This window comes from Cetorhinus maximus, chromosome 1 (assembly GCF_964194155.1).
Source record: "Cetorhinus maximus chromosome 1, sCetMax3.hap1.1, whole genome shotgun sequence".
In the NCBI taxonomy this organism is placed as follows: domain Eukaryota; kingdom Metazoa; phylum Chordata; class Chondrichthyes; order Lamniformes; family Cetorhinidae; genus Cetorhinus; species Cetorhinus maximus.
The window spans coordinates 54,668,950-54,681,968 of record NC_135879.1 but is presented as its reverse complement, the minus strand read 5'-3'; the positions used below and the strand labels follow the sequence as shown (position 1 = coordinate 54,681,968).

General features: G+C 43.1%; 1 protein-coding gene across 1 annotated transcript in view; it reads left to right on the top strand.

The window, feature by feature from the left end:
• The first annotated feature begins 508 nt into the window (after positions 1-508).
• frem3 (Fras1 related extracellular matrix 3) overlaps positions 509-13,019 on the top strand; it is a 237,422-nt gene continuing 224,911 nt past the window's right edge. The window contains exons 1-2 of the mRNA XM_078555493.1: positions 509-5,543; positions 12,722-12,811. Of these exons, the coding sequence (XP_078411619.1) occupies positions 509-5,543; positions 12,722-12,811 (5,125 nt within the window). The remainder of the gene's footprint in view (positions 5,544-12,721; positions 12,812-13,019) is intronic.

The window sequence follows — 13,019 nt, the reverse complement described above, 5'->3', positions numbered from 1 at the left end:
CTAATCTCTGGGGGCAGTGTCTAGGCTGTGGCGACAGGGTCAATTCACTGGGGGTGGGACCTATACTCTAGGTGTTGGGGTGTATCATCTAGAGGGAGGGGTCTATACTCTGTGGAGTGGGGTCTATTTTCTGGGGGCAGGGTCTATACTCTAGGGGCTGGGGTCTATTCTCTGGGGGCAGGGTCGATACTCTAGGGGCTGGGGTCTATTCTTGGGGGTGGGGTCTATGCTCTAGGGGCTGGGGTCTATTCTTGGGGGTGGGGTCTATACTCTAGGGGCTGGGGTCTATTCTCTGGAGGTGGGTCTATACTTTGGGGGTGGGGTCTATTCTCTGGGGGTGGGTCTATACCCTAGTGGGTGGGCTCTATTCTCTGGCCTTTACCTGCTACCCGCTCTGTGAGCTGCAGCTCATTGTGTCCATGTGTGAGCGGCAGGGTGAGTGAGTGCAGCTCTCTCTCTCTCTCTCTCCCCTCCTGCTCACTTTCCAGGGGAACTACAGCAAGAAGCCATGGCCGCATGCCGGCAAGCTGCACTCCTCGGACTGCCAGTTGTGTGCAGCTGCAGACTGAGCCCCAGCTCTCTGGTGTGTTGTGTTGTTTCTGTGTGTTTGTTGGTGGCAGCGAGTGCACAGGGACAGTCCGAGCCCTATCTGGCGTACGGAGCGAGCCTGGGCTCGGTGCTGCTGGCTAACAGCGGAGTGAGAGTCCCCTTCGGCAGATCGGTCTACATCGACCCTGTCAGCGACCTGGTGATCCAAGTGCGGCCGGGGGACAGGTGCTTTGTCACGGTGCTGGAGAACGATCCCCTCTCCCAGAGACCTGGCATGTTGTCTCCCAAGAAATTTCCCTGTGACTTCGGCCCGGAGGATGTCAAGTACACTCACTTCGGCTCCAGGAGCCCCAGCAGAGACCGGGTGAGGCTGCAGCTCCGCTATGACAGCCAGAGTGACACTATCATCGTGCCCTTCATGCTGGAGGTGGAGGTGGTCTTCCAGCAGCTGCAGATCCTCACCCGGAATATCCCCCTGCTCGTGGAGAAGTTGAAGGGTATCAGTAACCCTATCGATAAGAAGGTGCTGGGCTACACCTTCGACAGCAGCTCAGAAACATGCCAGATCAGCACGTTACTGGGCACCGGCGGCCTGCCCAGGTATGGCAAACTGTTAAACTTCACATCCAACGGGCACATGGTGGAGTGCGACACCTTCGTGACTTCAGGCATTCGCTACAAGCACACGGCCAGCACCAGCTCACCCAACAGGGATTACATCCCCATGCTGGTGGAGCTGCTGGATCGAGAAGGGAACCCGGTCAAACAGGAATATTTCCAAATTATGGTGCGGATTCGGGAGGGCACGGAAAACACCCCCCCCAAACCCAGCTTTGTGGCCATGATGATGATGGAGGTGGACCAGTTTGTCATGACAGCCATCACCAGTGATATGTTGGCTGCTGAAGATGTGGAGTCGGATCCTGATGCTTTGATCTTTAACATCACTTCACCCCTTGGCCCCCAGCAAGGCTCCATCATCAGCACCGACGACCAGAACCTGCCCATCACCTCCTTCTATCAGCGGGACATCAGAGAGCTGAAAATCGCCTACAAGCCTCCCCCGGTGGACTCGGACAGGGAGAGGATCTTCCAGATGGAGTTGGAGGTGGTGGACAGCGAAGGAGCCGCCTCGGACACATTCGCCTTCATGATCGTGGTGAAGCCAATGAACAGCCTGGCCCCGGTGGCCACCAGGAACAGCGGGCAGCTGCTGTTCGAGGGGCAGTCGCGCCCGTTAGCCAGCGGGCAGAACCTGCAGGTTAGTGATGAGGATGATGTGGAGAATGTGAAGATCACAGTGCTGGATGGCCTGAGGCATGGCCAGCTGACCGTGCTGGGAGAGCCCAGGAAATTCTTCACCCCGGCTGATTTAGATGCTGGCCGGGTCCTTTACCAACACGATGGCTCGGACACCTACAGCGACAACATCATCTTCAGGGTGAGTGACGGCAAACACCGGGTGGAGCTGCTCTTCCCCATCACCATAGCACCGACTGACGACGAGCCTCCCGTCATTAACGCGAACACCGGCCTGCTCCTCTTCAAGAACCAAATGCTGCAGATCTCCCCCTTCATCCTCAGCGCCACCGACATCGACTCGGAGGATTCAACCATCCGCTTCGTCCTGGAACCTCCTTATTCCCGAATCGGCGCCATGCTCCTGAGGCAGCCGGAGCTGCCCGATGAAGCCTCCGGCTGGAAGGATTTGCAAAGCCAGGGGGTCTATGAGAAGGTGGTGACCGAGTGGTCCCAGCAGGACATCCTGGATGGGAAGCTGTATTACCGCCACATCGGCGCCCACAGCAGCAGCACTCTGATGGATACTTTCAGCTTCCGAGTTCAGGACGACAACGACCCTCCAAACCAGTCCGGGGAGCACACGTTCACCGTCAAGATCCAGCCCGTGGACGACCTTCCACCTGAACTGTTCCCGGGCTGCCTGCTCCAGATGGTGGTGAAGGAGTACGAGCTCACCCATTTCCGCAAGAAGTTCCTGCGTTACACCGACCTGGACTCCGATGACCGAGACCTGAGATACACCGTGCTCACACCTCCAACAGATGTGGATGAGAACCACCCAGTACGGACGGGCCAGATCGTTTTGGCTGAAAACCCCAGTGTAGCTCTGACCGAGTTCACCCAGGCGCAAGTGAACCACCACAAGGTCGCCTACAGCCCCCCAGACCAGGAGCTTGGCATCACCCCAAGAGTGGTCCAGTGGACCTACTCTGTAGAAGACACGGCAGGGAATTCTGTAGAAGGCACATTCACCATCTTTTTACAACCAGTGGACAATAAACCCCCTGAAATCACTAACACTGGCTTCACTGTATCCGAGCGGGGTGATTTTGTATTAACCCCCGCTGAGCTGGATGCCACTGACCAGGATACTGATGAAGACAAAATAACCTTCACCTTGACACAGGCTCCAAAGCATGGCCATTTACAGTATGTGGGAGTCACTATTTCTGTGGGCGAAGCGTTTATCTTGGACGATATTGCAAGTGGGCGGGTTGTGTACTGGCACAGCGGGCATGAGTCTACAAGCGATTCATTTAAAATAGACATTGGCGATGGGGTCCACGAAGTTCCGATAACTATTAGAGTTACAGTGCGACCAGTAGATGATGAGATACCAACCATTATGCTTCCTGAAGGACAACTGGGCACACACATAGATGTCCTTGAGAACGGGGCCACTGAAATTACCAGCAGTGTCATCCAGGGTACTGATGAAGACACTGATGACCTAATGCTGACGTTCATTGTGGAAGACCCACCTAAGCTTGGTGAGATATTAGTAAATGGGTTACCAGCAGAGAGGTTCACCCAGGAGGATATCATCAATGGAGTAGTGGTGTATGCTCATACCAGTGGTGAAATTGGAACACAGAGAAAACACGATTCCTTCAACTTGACCATATCTGACATGTCAAATGAATGGGTTGTTGGTGGAAACAAAGTACAAGGCGTCAGAGTTCAAGTCACAGTCTTGCCTGTTGACAGCATGGCACCTGAGATCGCGATTGGTGAGCAATACACAGTTTTGGAGGGAGAGAAGAATGTCATTACATTGGCAAACCTCAATGCTGCAGATGTAGATACTCCTAATGATGATATCCTGTGTACAATAATTGTTCAATCTACCTTTGGTTATGTTGAAAACATTTCTCCAGCTCCGGGGTCTGAGAAGTCAAGGACTGGAACAGCAATTAGTGCATTTACTATTAAAGATGTTCGCGATGGGCATATCTACTATGTGCAAAGTATTCACAAAGAGGTTGAAAAAGTTGAGGACAGGTTCACCTTCCGCTGTTCAGATGGCATTAATTTCTCTCAGCGTCACTTCTTCCCAATAGTCATCATCCCAACCAATGATGAAAAGCCAGAGATTTTCATCCGTGAGTTTGTTGTGATGGAGGGGATGAGTCTTGTTGTAGACACCCCAATTTTGAATGCAGCTGATGCAGATATTCCTGCTGATGAACTTTATTTTATTGTAACCAAGCCACCAAAACACGGACAGATTGTCCAACAGTTACCACATGGTACTGTTCCAGTCAAAAATTTTACTCTAGAGGAAATTTCAATTGGTTCCAATATTGTCTATGAACATGATGATTCTGAGACTAAAGAAGACAGCTTTGATATTAGACTCACAGATGGCAGACATGCAGTAGACAAGACCGTCCTCATCATGATAATTCTTGTAGATGACGAAACACCACGGATGGCCATTAATGATGGCCTAGAAGTTGAAATAGGTGAATCAAAGCTAATAACCAACAGAATCCTAAAGGCAACAGACTTAGATTCAGATGACAAAACATTGACTTACATAATTCGTCATAGTCAAAACCAAGGCTTATTGCAACATCTGATGAAAGATGGTGATGTGGTTCAGAATATTACTGTTGGCATGAATTTTACTCAGGACGAAATTGATAAAGGATTGATTCAGTACGTGCACACTGGCCAAGAAGGTGTACGTGATCTTATTAAATTTGACGTAACGGATGGCATCAACACGCTGATTGATCGTTATTTCTATGTTAGCATTGGCAGCATTGATATGCTGTTCCCTGAAGTAATTAACAAAGGAGTTACACTGAAGGAAGGTGGGAAGGTTACACTGACCACTGACTTACTGAGCACCAGCGACATTAACAGCCCTGATGAATACTTAAGATTTAGCATCACTCGTGCCCCGAGTCGTGGTCACCTAGAGAAGACTGATAATCCTGGTGTTCCAATCACTTCCTTCACTCAGTTAGAATTAGCAGGAAACAAAATCTATTACATCCACACATCAGATGATGAAGTTAAGATGGACAGTTTTGAATTTGAGGTGACTGATGGTTACAATCCAGTTTTTCGTACCTTTCGTGTTTCGATAACAGATGTGGACAATAAGAAACCGGTGCTCACAGTCCAAGATCTGGTCGTGAGTGAAGGGGAAATGAAGCTGATTACTCCATTTGAGCTCACAGTTGAGGACCGTGACACTCCAGACTATCATCTGCGTTTCACCATTACTCAAGTTCCTGTGCATGGTCAGTTGTTATTTAATAGAAGCCAACCAATCACCAGCTTCACCAAGCAGGACCTCAATGAAAATCTTATTAGCTACAAACATGATGGCACAGAGACAAATGAGGACAGTTTCTCCTTCACTGTAACGGATGGCACACACACTGAATACTATGTTTTCCCAGATACTGTGTTTGAGACCCGCAGGCCTCAGATGATGAAGATCCAAATATCAGCAGTTGATAATGGTATTCCACAAGTTGTTGTCAACAAAGGAGCTCCAACCCTTCGAATTGTGCATGCTGGTCACCTTGGATTTTTGATCACCAGCAAAGCACTGAAGGCTGAAGACCGTGATAGCCCACACAAACTCCTGAAGTTTAGGATCACAGAAGGACCAGGGCATGGCTACATTATTAACACTGACCTGGGCAATGTTAGTGTCACCACATTCAGTCAAGGTTAGTCAGCAATACATTTTCAGGATCATGTTTTACACAATGAAATATTTTCTCAAATGCTTTTGCAGCATTTATTTAATCTTGGTGCCAAAGAATAACAATTAATAGCACATAAACTAAATTTGATCTCTGATTTAACTTCCATAATATCACTAACTATGTTAGGCTTACAGAAAAGAGCAGCTTAAACAAGAAGCTTCTGTCTTGAGAACAATGATGTCTTTCACATGTGCTGTCTCACTATATGTCTATTTTGTTGCATTTTTGCCTGTATATCTGCACTTCTATCATTTGCTCCTCTAGAGTGATGAGTGCTGAAGCAACATGACATTTCCTTTCTGGTAATTGAGCAAAGCTTGCACCAAGAGGGCATCAAATAGATTGTGGTATGCATTTGAGCACTTTCATTTATGTAGTAAAGCTTTTTTGTGCTTAATTTATCCTTACATGGCTGCTTTTGCTGGAATTGGTTGAACAAAAAATTGTCTATTTTAACTCTGATCGGTGAGGTCTGGTGAAAAGTTAGTTTCTGTGTAAAGGGAGTTCAAAACGAATGAACAAAGTAAAAAGGATTGAACTCAAATGATTTGCATGACATTGTCAGTCTGAAGACAGGATTTGGCTTATGAAAGCTGTTTTTATTTTGAGAATACTTTGAAGTTAGAAGTGATTAACCAAGTGGTTCTTAGATAATACTTTTCTTCCCTGACCACTAAACATAGAAACTGTAAATGAATTGGTGTCTGGTGTGAATAAGTGATCATAGTGCAATTCAATACAATTTTCCATAAACACAATCCACATAACAAACATTTGTTAACTTTGTTTAAACACTCATACAAGACATTAGTTCAGTGCATGGTACATTAACATTAATTAACCAAACAATCATCCTATTTTGAAACTTATTCATTTGAACTTAACCAAAAGCGTCTCAGAGCAAGCAAAAGAATGGATGAAACCAAGTTTAATTATACAATCTTTGATGTTATGATTTGTAAGGAGTTAAAACATGAGAAACAAAAACATGATTTTTGTTCATCTTAAGAGCTTGATGAAGTTAATATATTTAGCCCATGGCATTGTCATAGGGAAACATTATTATTGGATGCTTTTCTCCACATTTTATGAAAAAGAATCTCAACTAGTAACTACAAAGGCAATTTTATATTACAAAAAACAACATGCTGTTTTATATTTTTCTTATTTTTTAGTATAAATATTTCAATAATTTTTGAATCAAATTGCAAGTTCAAGCCATTCCTTGAAATATAGAAAATGAAGTTATCAATCAGTACAGCAGACAATATGTTTGGATACAGTTTCTTCACATACCTTACAAGTCCAATCAACGGCTACCACTTTTTCCTTTTATGACACAGCCTTTGGTGCTTTGTTACATATTGACATTATAAAAGGTTCCTAATTAACAGCCTGAATTGATGAATTTAGAACCTTTGGCTGCAATGAAGTAAAATGCTAAATTTCACTAAAAAGCAGGAAGTCCCACCTTTTTTCAGTGGTACAGTGCCATGATAGAAGGTCACACAGACGAAGCAAATTTTGTGGCTAATTGAGTGCTGAGTTTCTGTTTCTTCTGTGGTTGAAGGTATAATGATTGATTGGGACTTAAGGCTAAACATTGAAATCTTGAATTTTTGTTGACAACACAGGAAAAGCTGTTAGGGATACACATGTTTGACAATCAGCGAGCAGGACTGTAAACTATTTCAGCAGAAAATTAGACAGATTCATGGAATCAGTCGATAGGTGGCAGCTGCCATTTAATGTGGAGAAGTGTGAGATAAAGATTTGGAGAAAAAACAAGGAGTAGAGGATATGTCCATCACATGTAGAGGATGAATGAAACTAAATTGGTTGAAGGATATTCAGAAAGAAACTTAGGGGTTTTTGGCCCATAACCTTCAACAGCTAAACAATATGATAAAAGAACAGCAATTTATTTCTATATAGCATGTTTAATGTAGAAAAATAATCCGAGGTTATTCACAGAAATATAACGACATCGAAACAAAGAAGGCATTAGGATCTGTGTCTAAATGCTTGGCCACGAAGTTAGATTTTAATGATTATCTTAAAGGAGGCGAGAGAGGAGAGGTCAACATACTTGGGGGCGGGGGGGTGTGGAGGTGGATTTTCAGAATTTAGGGTTCAGACAGATGAAGGAACAAGTACCAATGATGGAGAAGGAGCGTGGGTTTGCACCAAAGAGCATAGCTGGAGGAATGCAGAGTTCCTGAATAAAATGCATTTCGAAAATAAGTATACAACTCTGGCTACCAAACCACAAAAAGCAATTATATCCATTAGAGAAGATGTAGAGAAAAGCAATGAGGCATATTCCATTATAATGGATGAGTTGTAAGGTAAATTGAAAAAGAGTCTCAAGCTGTGGTCTAGGAAGAAGTTGTTTAAGGAAGCACCTTATTGAGATATATTGGAATAGATGGCAGTTGAGTATGGGCAGTGGACATAAATTTAAATTAGTAAAAAGTAAATTCAAAACAAATATTAAGAACAACTTCACTCTTAAGAGTGCTATGTATTTAGTTGTCAACACCAATTCGTCTTTGGTTATTAAGGCTGTTGAACAGATACATTCTGATATTTTTCTCTGTGTGATGCTTTTAACTGTTCATTCATACATTTACAAAGAACATTTTTTCAGATTCATTATAAGTGAGGCACAGATGAATAAGGCAGGACAAAGTTTGTCAGTAATATACAGTTTCTTCTTAGAGTTTTCTGACTTCAGTCCTTGATTTTTTAGAATTTTCAAATTTTGCTGCTCATCAAATTTTGTGTATTGAGTATAATGCTGTACCACCATTGTAGCATCAACATCATTTCAAAATCAATTAGCTTTAGGTATGTAGATGAGGTAATTAAATATGTCTCCTGTGAACTCTCAAGGAACCACTTTTGCAAATGTTATAGTTTATATTATGTTGATTTAATGGTTATAGTATTACTCAAAGTTGGAACCTTCCAGTTTGGCTGTTTTACATTCAGAAGCTATTGCTGTAAAATTACCATTTACATTTGAGTGACAAATGATTATTGATTTCTTTAAAGCAAATTTCATTTGGAAGTAACCTTAGATATCATCTTTGAAAGCCGTTAGAATTGGAACAATGCAATAATATGTCATTAAAACAGGCCTTTTACATTCAGCCTGTTTGCCTGCAAAAGAACTGTTGTTTTTGGGTTTGTTTTATTTTTACCAAGATGCTTTTAGCATAGTATTATAATTATAATTTGAACATACTATGTTTGACGAGATATAAGAACTAATTTCTAAATGACCATGATGTACAATTCCATGACAAAACCTTCCATTGTCCTTTAGCATTAAGCATACGTAGAAAAACGGTAACGCCTTCTCTTGACTGGGAATTCCTGCCATTCCACTGATCCATTATTTCTTTGGCTTTTCCAATAATTGTGGTCCACTGGAAGTTTATATCTAGTGATCTTGTTATCCATGCTTTTGTTAATAAGATGAATAGCTGTTATTAACCCTAAGTGGTGTTCCACAAAGGCCTCAGGAAAGCTTTCAAAGAAAACTTTGACAGACCTGATTTGGAATTTCAGTGATAACTTTACTAGACATCTACGTTGTTCTTGTTTTGAATGATATGGCTGATCATTAGAGATTTCACAAAGAAAAAATGATACGAGGGTAGCTAGGTACATCCTATCTCAATTTTTATCGGCTTTTCAGAAAAGAAATATTTTGTTTATATTTAAAGGAGGTATTGCTGAAAAATCCAATAAAAAGATCCACCACTGTTGGTTTCTCAGCCCCCTACACAAGTAATTCTTTAATGTTGTTATGCAGGAACAAATAATACAAAAATGAGTGGCCTTGGAGATCCCCACTATAATCCTATACAGTTGTGGCGCTAGCTCTCAGGTAAAAGCTGATAATTCCTTTCTACCCTTATCTCTACCTTTCTATTCCCTTTCCTAACAAAAAGGGATGGGCCTGCCAGGGGTAAACTCCAAAGATTAGGATTACATGTTGGATCATTCTACTGCCTCTGTCCTGTCAGTCTGGTTGGCTGACATCCAGTCTTGGGTGAGGCACAGCTTCCTCCTGCCAAATACTGGGAAGACAGAAGCCATCATCTTTGGTCTCCACCACATCCTCTGTGCTCTTGTCACTGACTCTATCCACCCCCCCACAGCTGCCATCTCAAGCAAAGCCTCTCTGTTTGTAATCACAGTGTCTTATCTCATCCCGAGGTAAGTTTCTCACCCCATATCCTCTCCGTCACAAGGCCATCCGCCAGCTTTGTAACATCACTGGCCCCTGCCCTACCTCAGCTCATCTGGTGCTGAAATCCTCCAAAGCTTTTGCCATCTTCAGACTCAACCATTCCAATTCTCTTCTCTCACTCCCCGCCTTCCATAAACATCAGCTCATCCAAAACTCTGCTGCTTGCACCCTATCTATAATCAACTCTCATTCATTATTTCTATGTCCAGGCTGACCTACCTTATCACTGAGTCACCCAACACCTCAAATCTAAAATCCTCAATCTCAACTCTAAATTCTTTCATTGTTTTACCCATTTTTTCTTTGTACTTCCACTAGCCCAACAGAAGCCCAACTATCCCCTATCCCAGAACTGGCAGTTCCCTCTGACTCTGCCCTCTTATGCCTCCCTCCCTTCTCCTCACCATTGGTGGCTGTGCCTTAGGCTGCCTTGGCCGTATGCTCTCAAATTCCTTCTCGAAATCTGTATTCCTCTCTGCTTTGCCTTAAGACCCTCCTTAAAATCCAGATCATACACCAAACCTTTGTTCAGCGCTCCTAATATCTCCTTTCTTGCTTATGCCTTTGTCAAGCGCCTTGGACTATTTTACTACATTAAAGATACCATTTACATTCAAATTGTATTATTATTGAAAAGTTCTAATAAAAGATACGTTCAAGGATTGTATTAAATCTCAATCAATAGAGACAAGCCAGATGCTTAGTTAGCTGAATTAAGAGTGAATATCTGTGGGAGTCCTCTCACTCATCCACCATAGCTTCAGTGGGAGAGCCACAGAAACTCTGGAAAAATACTGCAGGTCAAGCCATTTTTCCAGGGTTTCCATGGTTCTTTCATCAAAGTTAGGAAGAAGCTGGAAAACCTCACTGAAAGTGTCTCTATAAAATGCAAAAATGCAACAAATGACATTGTCTATTTTTCACCTCAATTAACACCCATTCCATTTCTTGAAATGCATTTATGACTTGACAATATTAATGGGTTTCTTATATGCTATAGGTGTACTGTATCAATTATGAAATAGATAGTTCTTACTAGTTTGAACCAGAATTCTTTGAATAGCATTAGAGCAGAGTTATAGTAACAACATGTCATCCTAGCAAGAATGCACTGATTGAAGGAAAATTAATAGCATCGTTTAACTGGTGATCAAATACGATGTGTACTTACAAAGGTAGATTGTAGAACAAAATATGCAGAATACTTGGGAGAAGGTTGAATTTGCTTTGTATTTTTCTTCCCTTCTGTTTTTTCCAAATCACGCACTAGGGGTTGGATTTTTGCTTTGGGGATGGGAAACAGGAGCCAGGACTGTTTTTGGGTCCGGAACCTGCCCCAGTTTCATTGGGATTTTGACGGGGACACCCCCTTAATTGGCATGGAAACAGGCCCCCTGTCCAATTAAGTATGACAGGTGGGCCCTCGAAGTTGGAGGGCCAATTAGAGACCTTCCAGCTTGAGAGGAGCAGCTGGCTGCAGCAAAGGGTAAGTAGCTGAGTATTGCATCAAAATGAAGATGCCCTCTTAGGAACTTTTTAAAAAAATCACTAAAAATAGAAAAATAGCAGGCCACCACTGTAGTGGGTGGGGAGCCCTTCCACATGGTGGCCTTTGGCTGCACCTCCACTCAGACAGGCAGGAAGAACCTGTAGGCTGTGTGGAGTGCTGGCACCCCAGCCTGCTGCTGGATGCTTACCTTCAGGCAGTGAACTGCCCCCAGTAGCATTGGGAAATGCCAGTCAGCCTCCATTACCTAATCTTACCAAGGGTCTTATTGAAGTTAATTGGCTGCCCGCCTTGTGGGGGCAGGCAGTCTTACTGAGCCCCAAACCTGCCTCCCTCAAAATGGCCAGTGCCAGGAATGGTGCTGGGAAAGATGCTAGCTGACATCAGTATTTTTGGGCCCAGTCCACCTCCGTTCCTGACCTTGGAGGGTCCCGAAAATCCTGCCTTATTCCTCTGACTGACAGCAAAGGCAGGTGATGTGCTCTTGAAACCGTTTTGTTCAACTTTTTTAAGAGGTATGCCAGTCAAGCACTGATGATTCATCTTCACTTTGATTCTCCTTTCCTGTGAAGAGTCTCTGGTCTCCACTTAGATTCTCCTTGCATGGCTTAGCTAAGATGGGATCTGATTGATCTTTGGGAGAGCCACAGGTTCAAACTCATTCCATGATGCTTCACATTAGAGCCCCAGTGTCCTCTGTGGCCTCATTACCTACAAGCTAAAAATCTGTTATGTTAAAACAAAGCCTTTATTTCAGTTAAACTTAAGTTTACTGTCAATTGATTAGTAAAACAGTACTGTTAAAATTTTCTACAAATTGTATAGGAATTCCAGCTGTACCTGACAGGGTACAGGAACAGATATCTCAATTGAGTTTGTGCAGTGTCCATTGCCAAATGGTATTGCTATTCATTGTAAAATATTGGAAACCTGAAATAGAAGCAGAAAATGCTTGAAATACTCAGCAGATCTGGCAGCATCTGTGGGGAGAGAAACAGAGTTACTGTTTTAGGTCAATGACTTTTCATCAGATTGAATTAACTTTGTTTCTCTGTGTACAGATGGTGTCTGACCTGCTAAGTATTTCCAGCATTGTCTGTTTTTATTTGCTGCTCACCATCATTAGACAAAGTGCAGTACCAGGCACCCAATGCATTGATTTCTAAACAGATAGGAAGCTGTTAATGATGGATGTTTGCTCACTGTTCACACAGTTGTAATTTATAAGGCTGAGCTGCATGTGCAAGAAAGAGCCGAACTGATAGAAAATGTAAACAGGGGGTTGATGTGTTTAGAATGGTGTTAACAACGTTTATTTGGCCATACACTATGCAATTTATTCATTGTCTTCAAATTCCCTTTTAACAGCTGATATTGATGACATGAAGATCTCCTATGTCTTGCGTGAAGGTGACAATGCAACAAGTGATATCTTCTACTTCTCTATTGAAGATTCTGGTAGGACTTTATTTTCAAAATGGTTAATATAAAAAAATGCTTCAACATATTAGCTTTACTTTCCAACAGCTTTAATTCTGTTACTGATGCTGTTAATGAATTGAGAAAGCTACTTTCTTAATTATTATATATACTGCAGTGTCTCCTGTCACCTGTAACTGCATTGTCAACATGTGAAAGTGTTTAAGAACAGTTGGGGGATATCAGT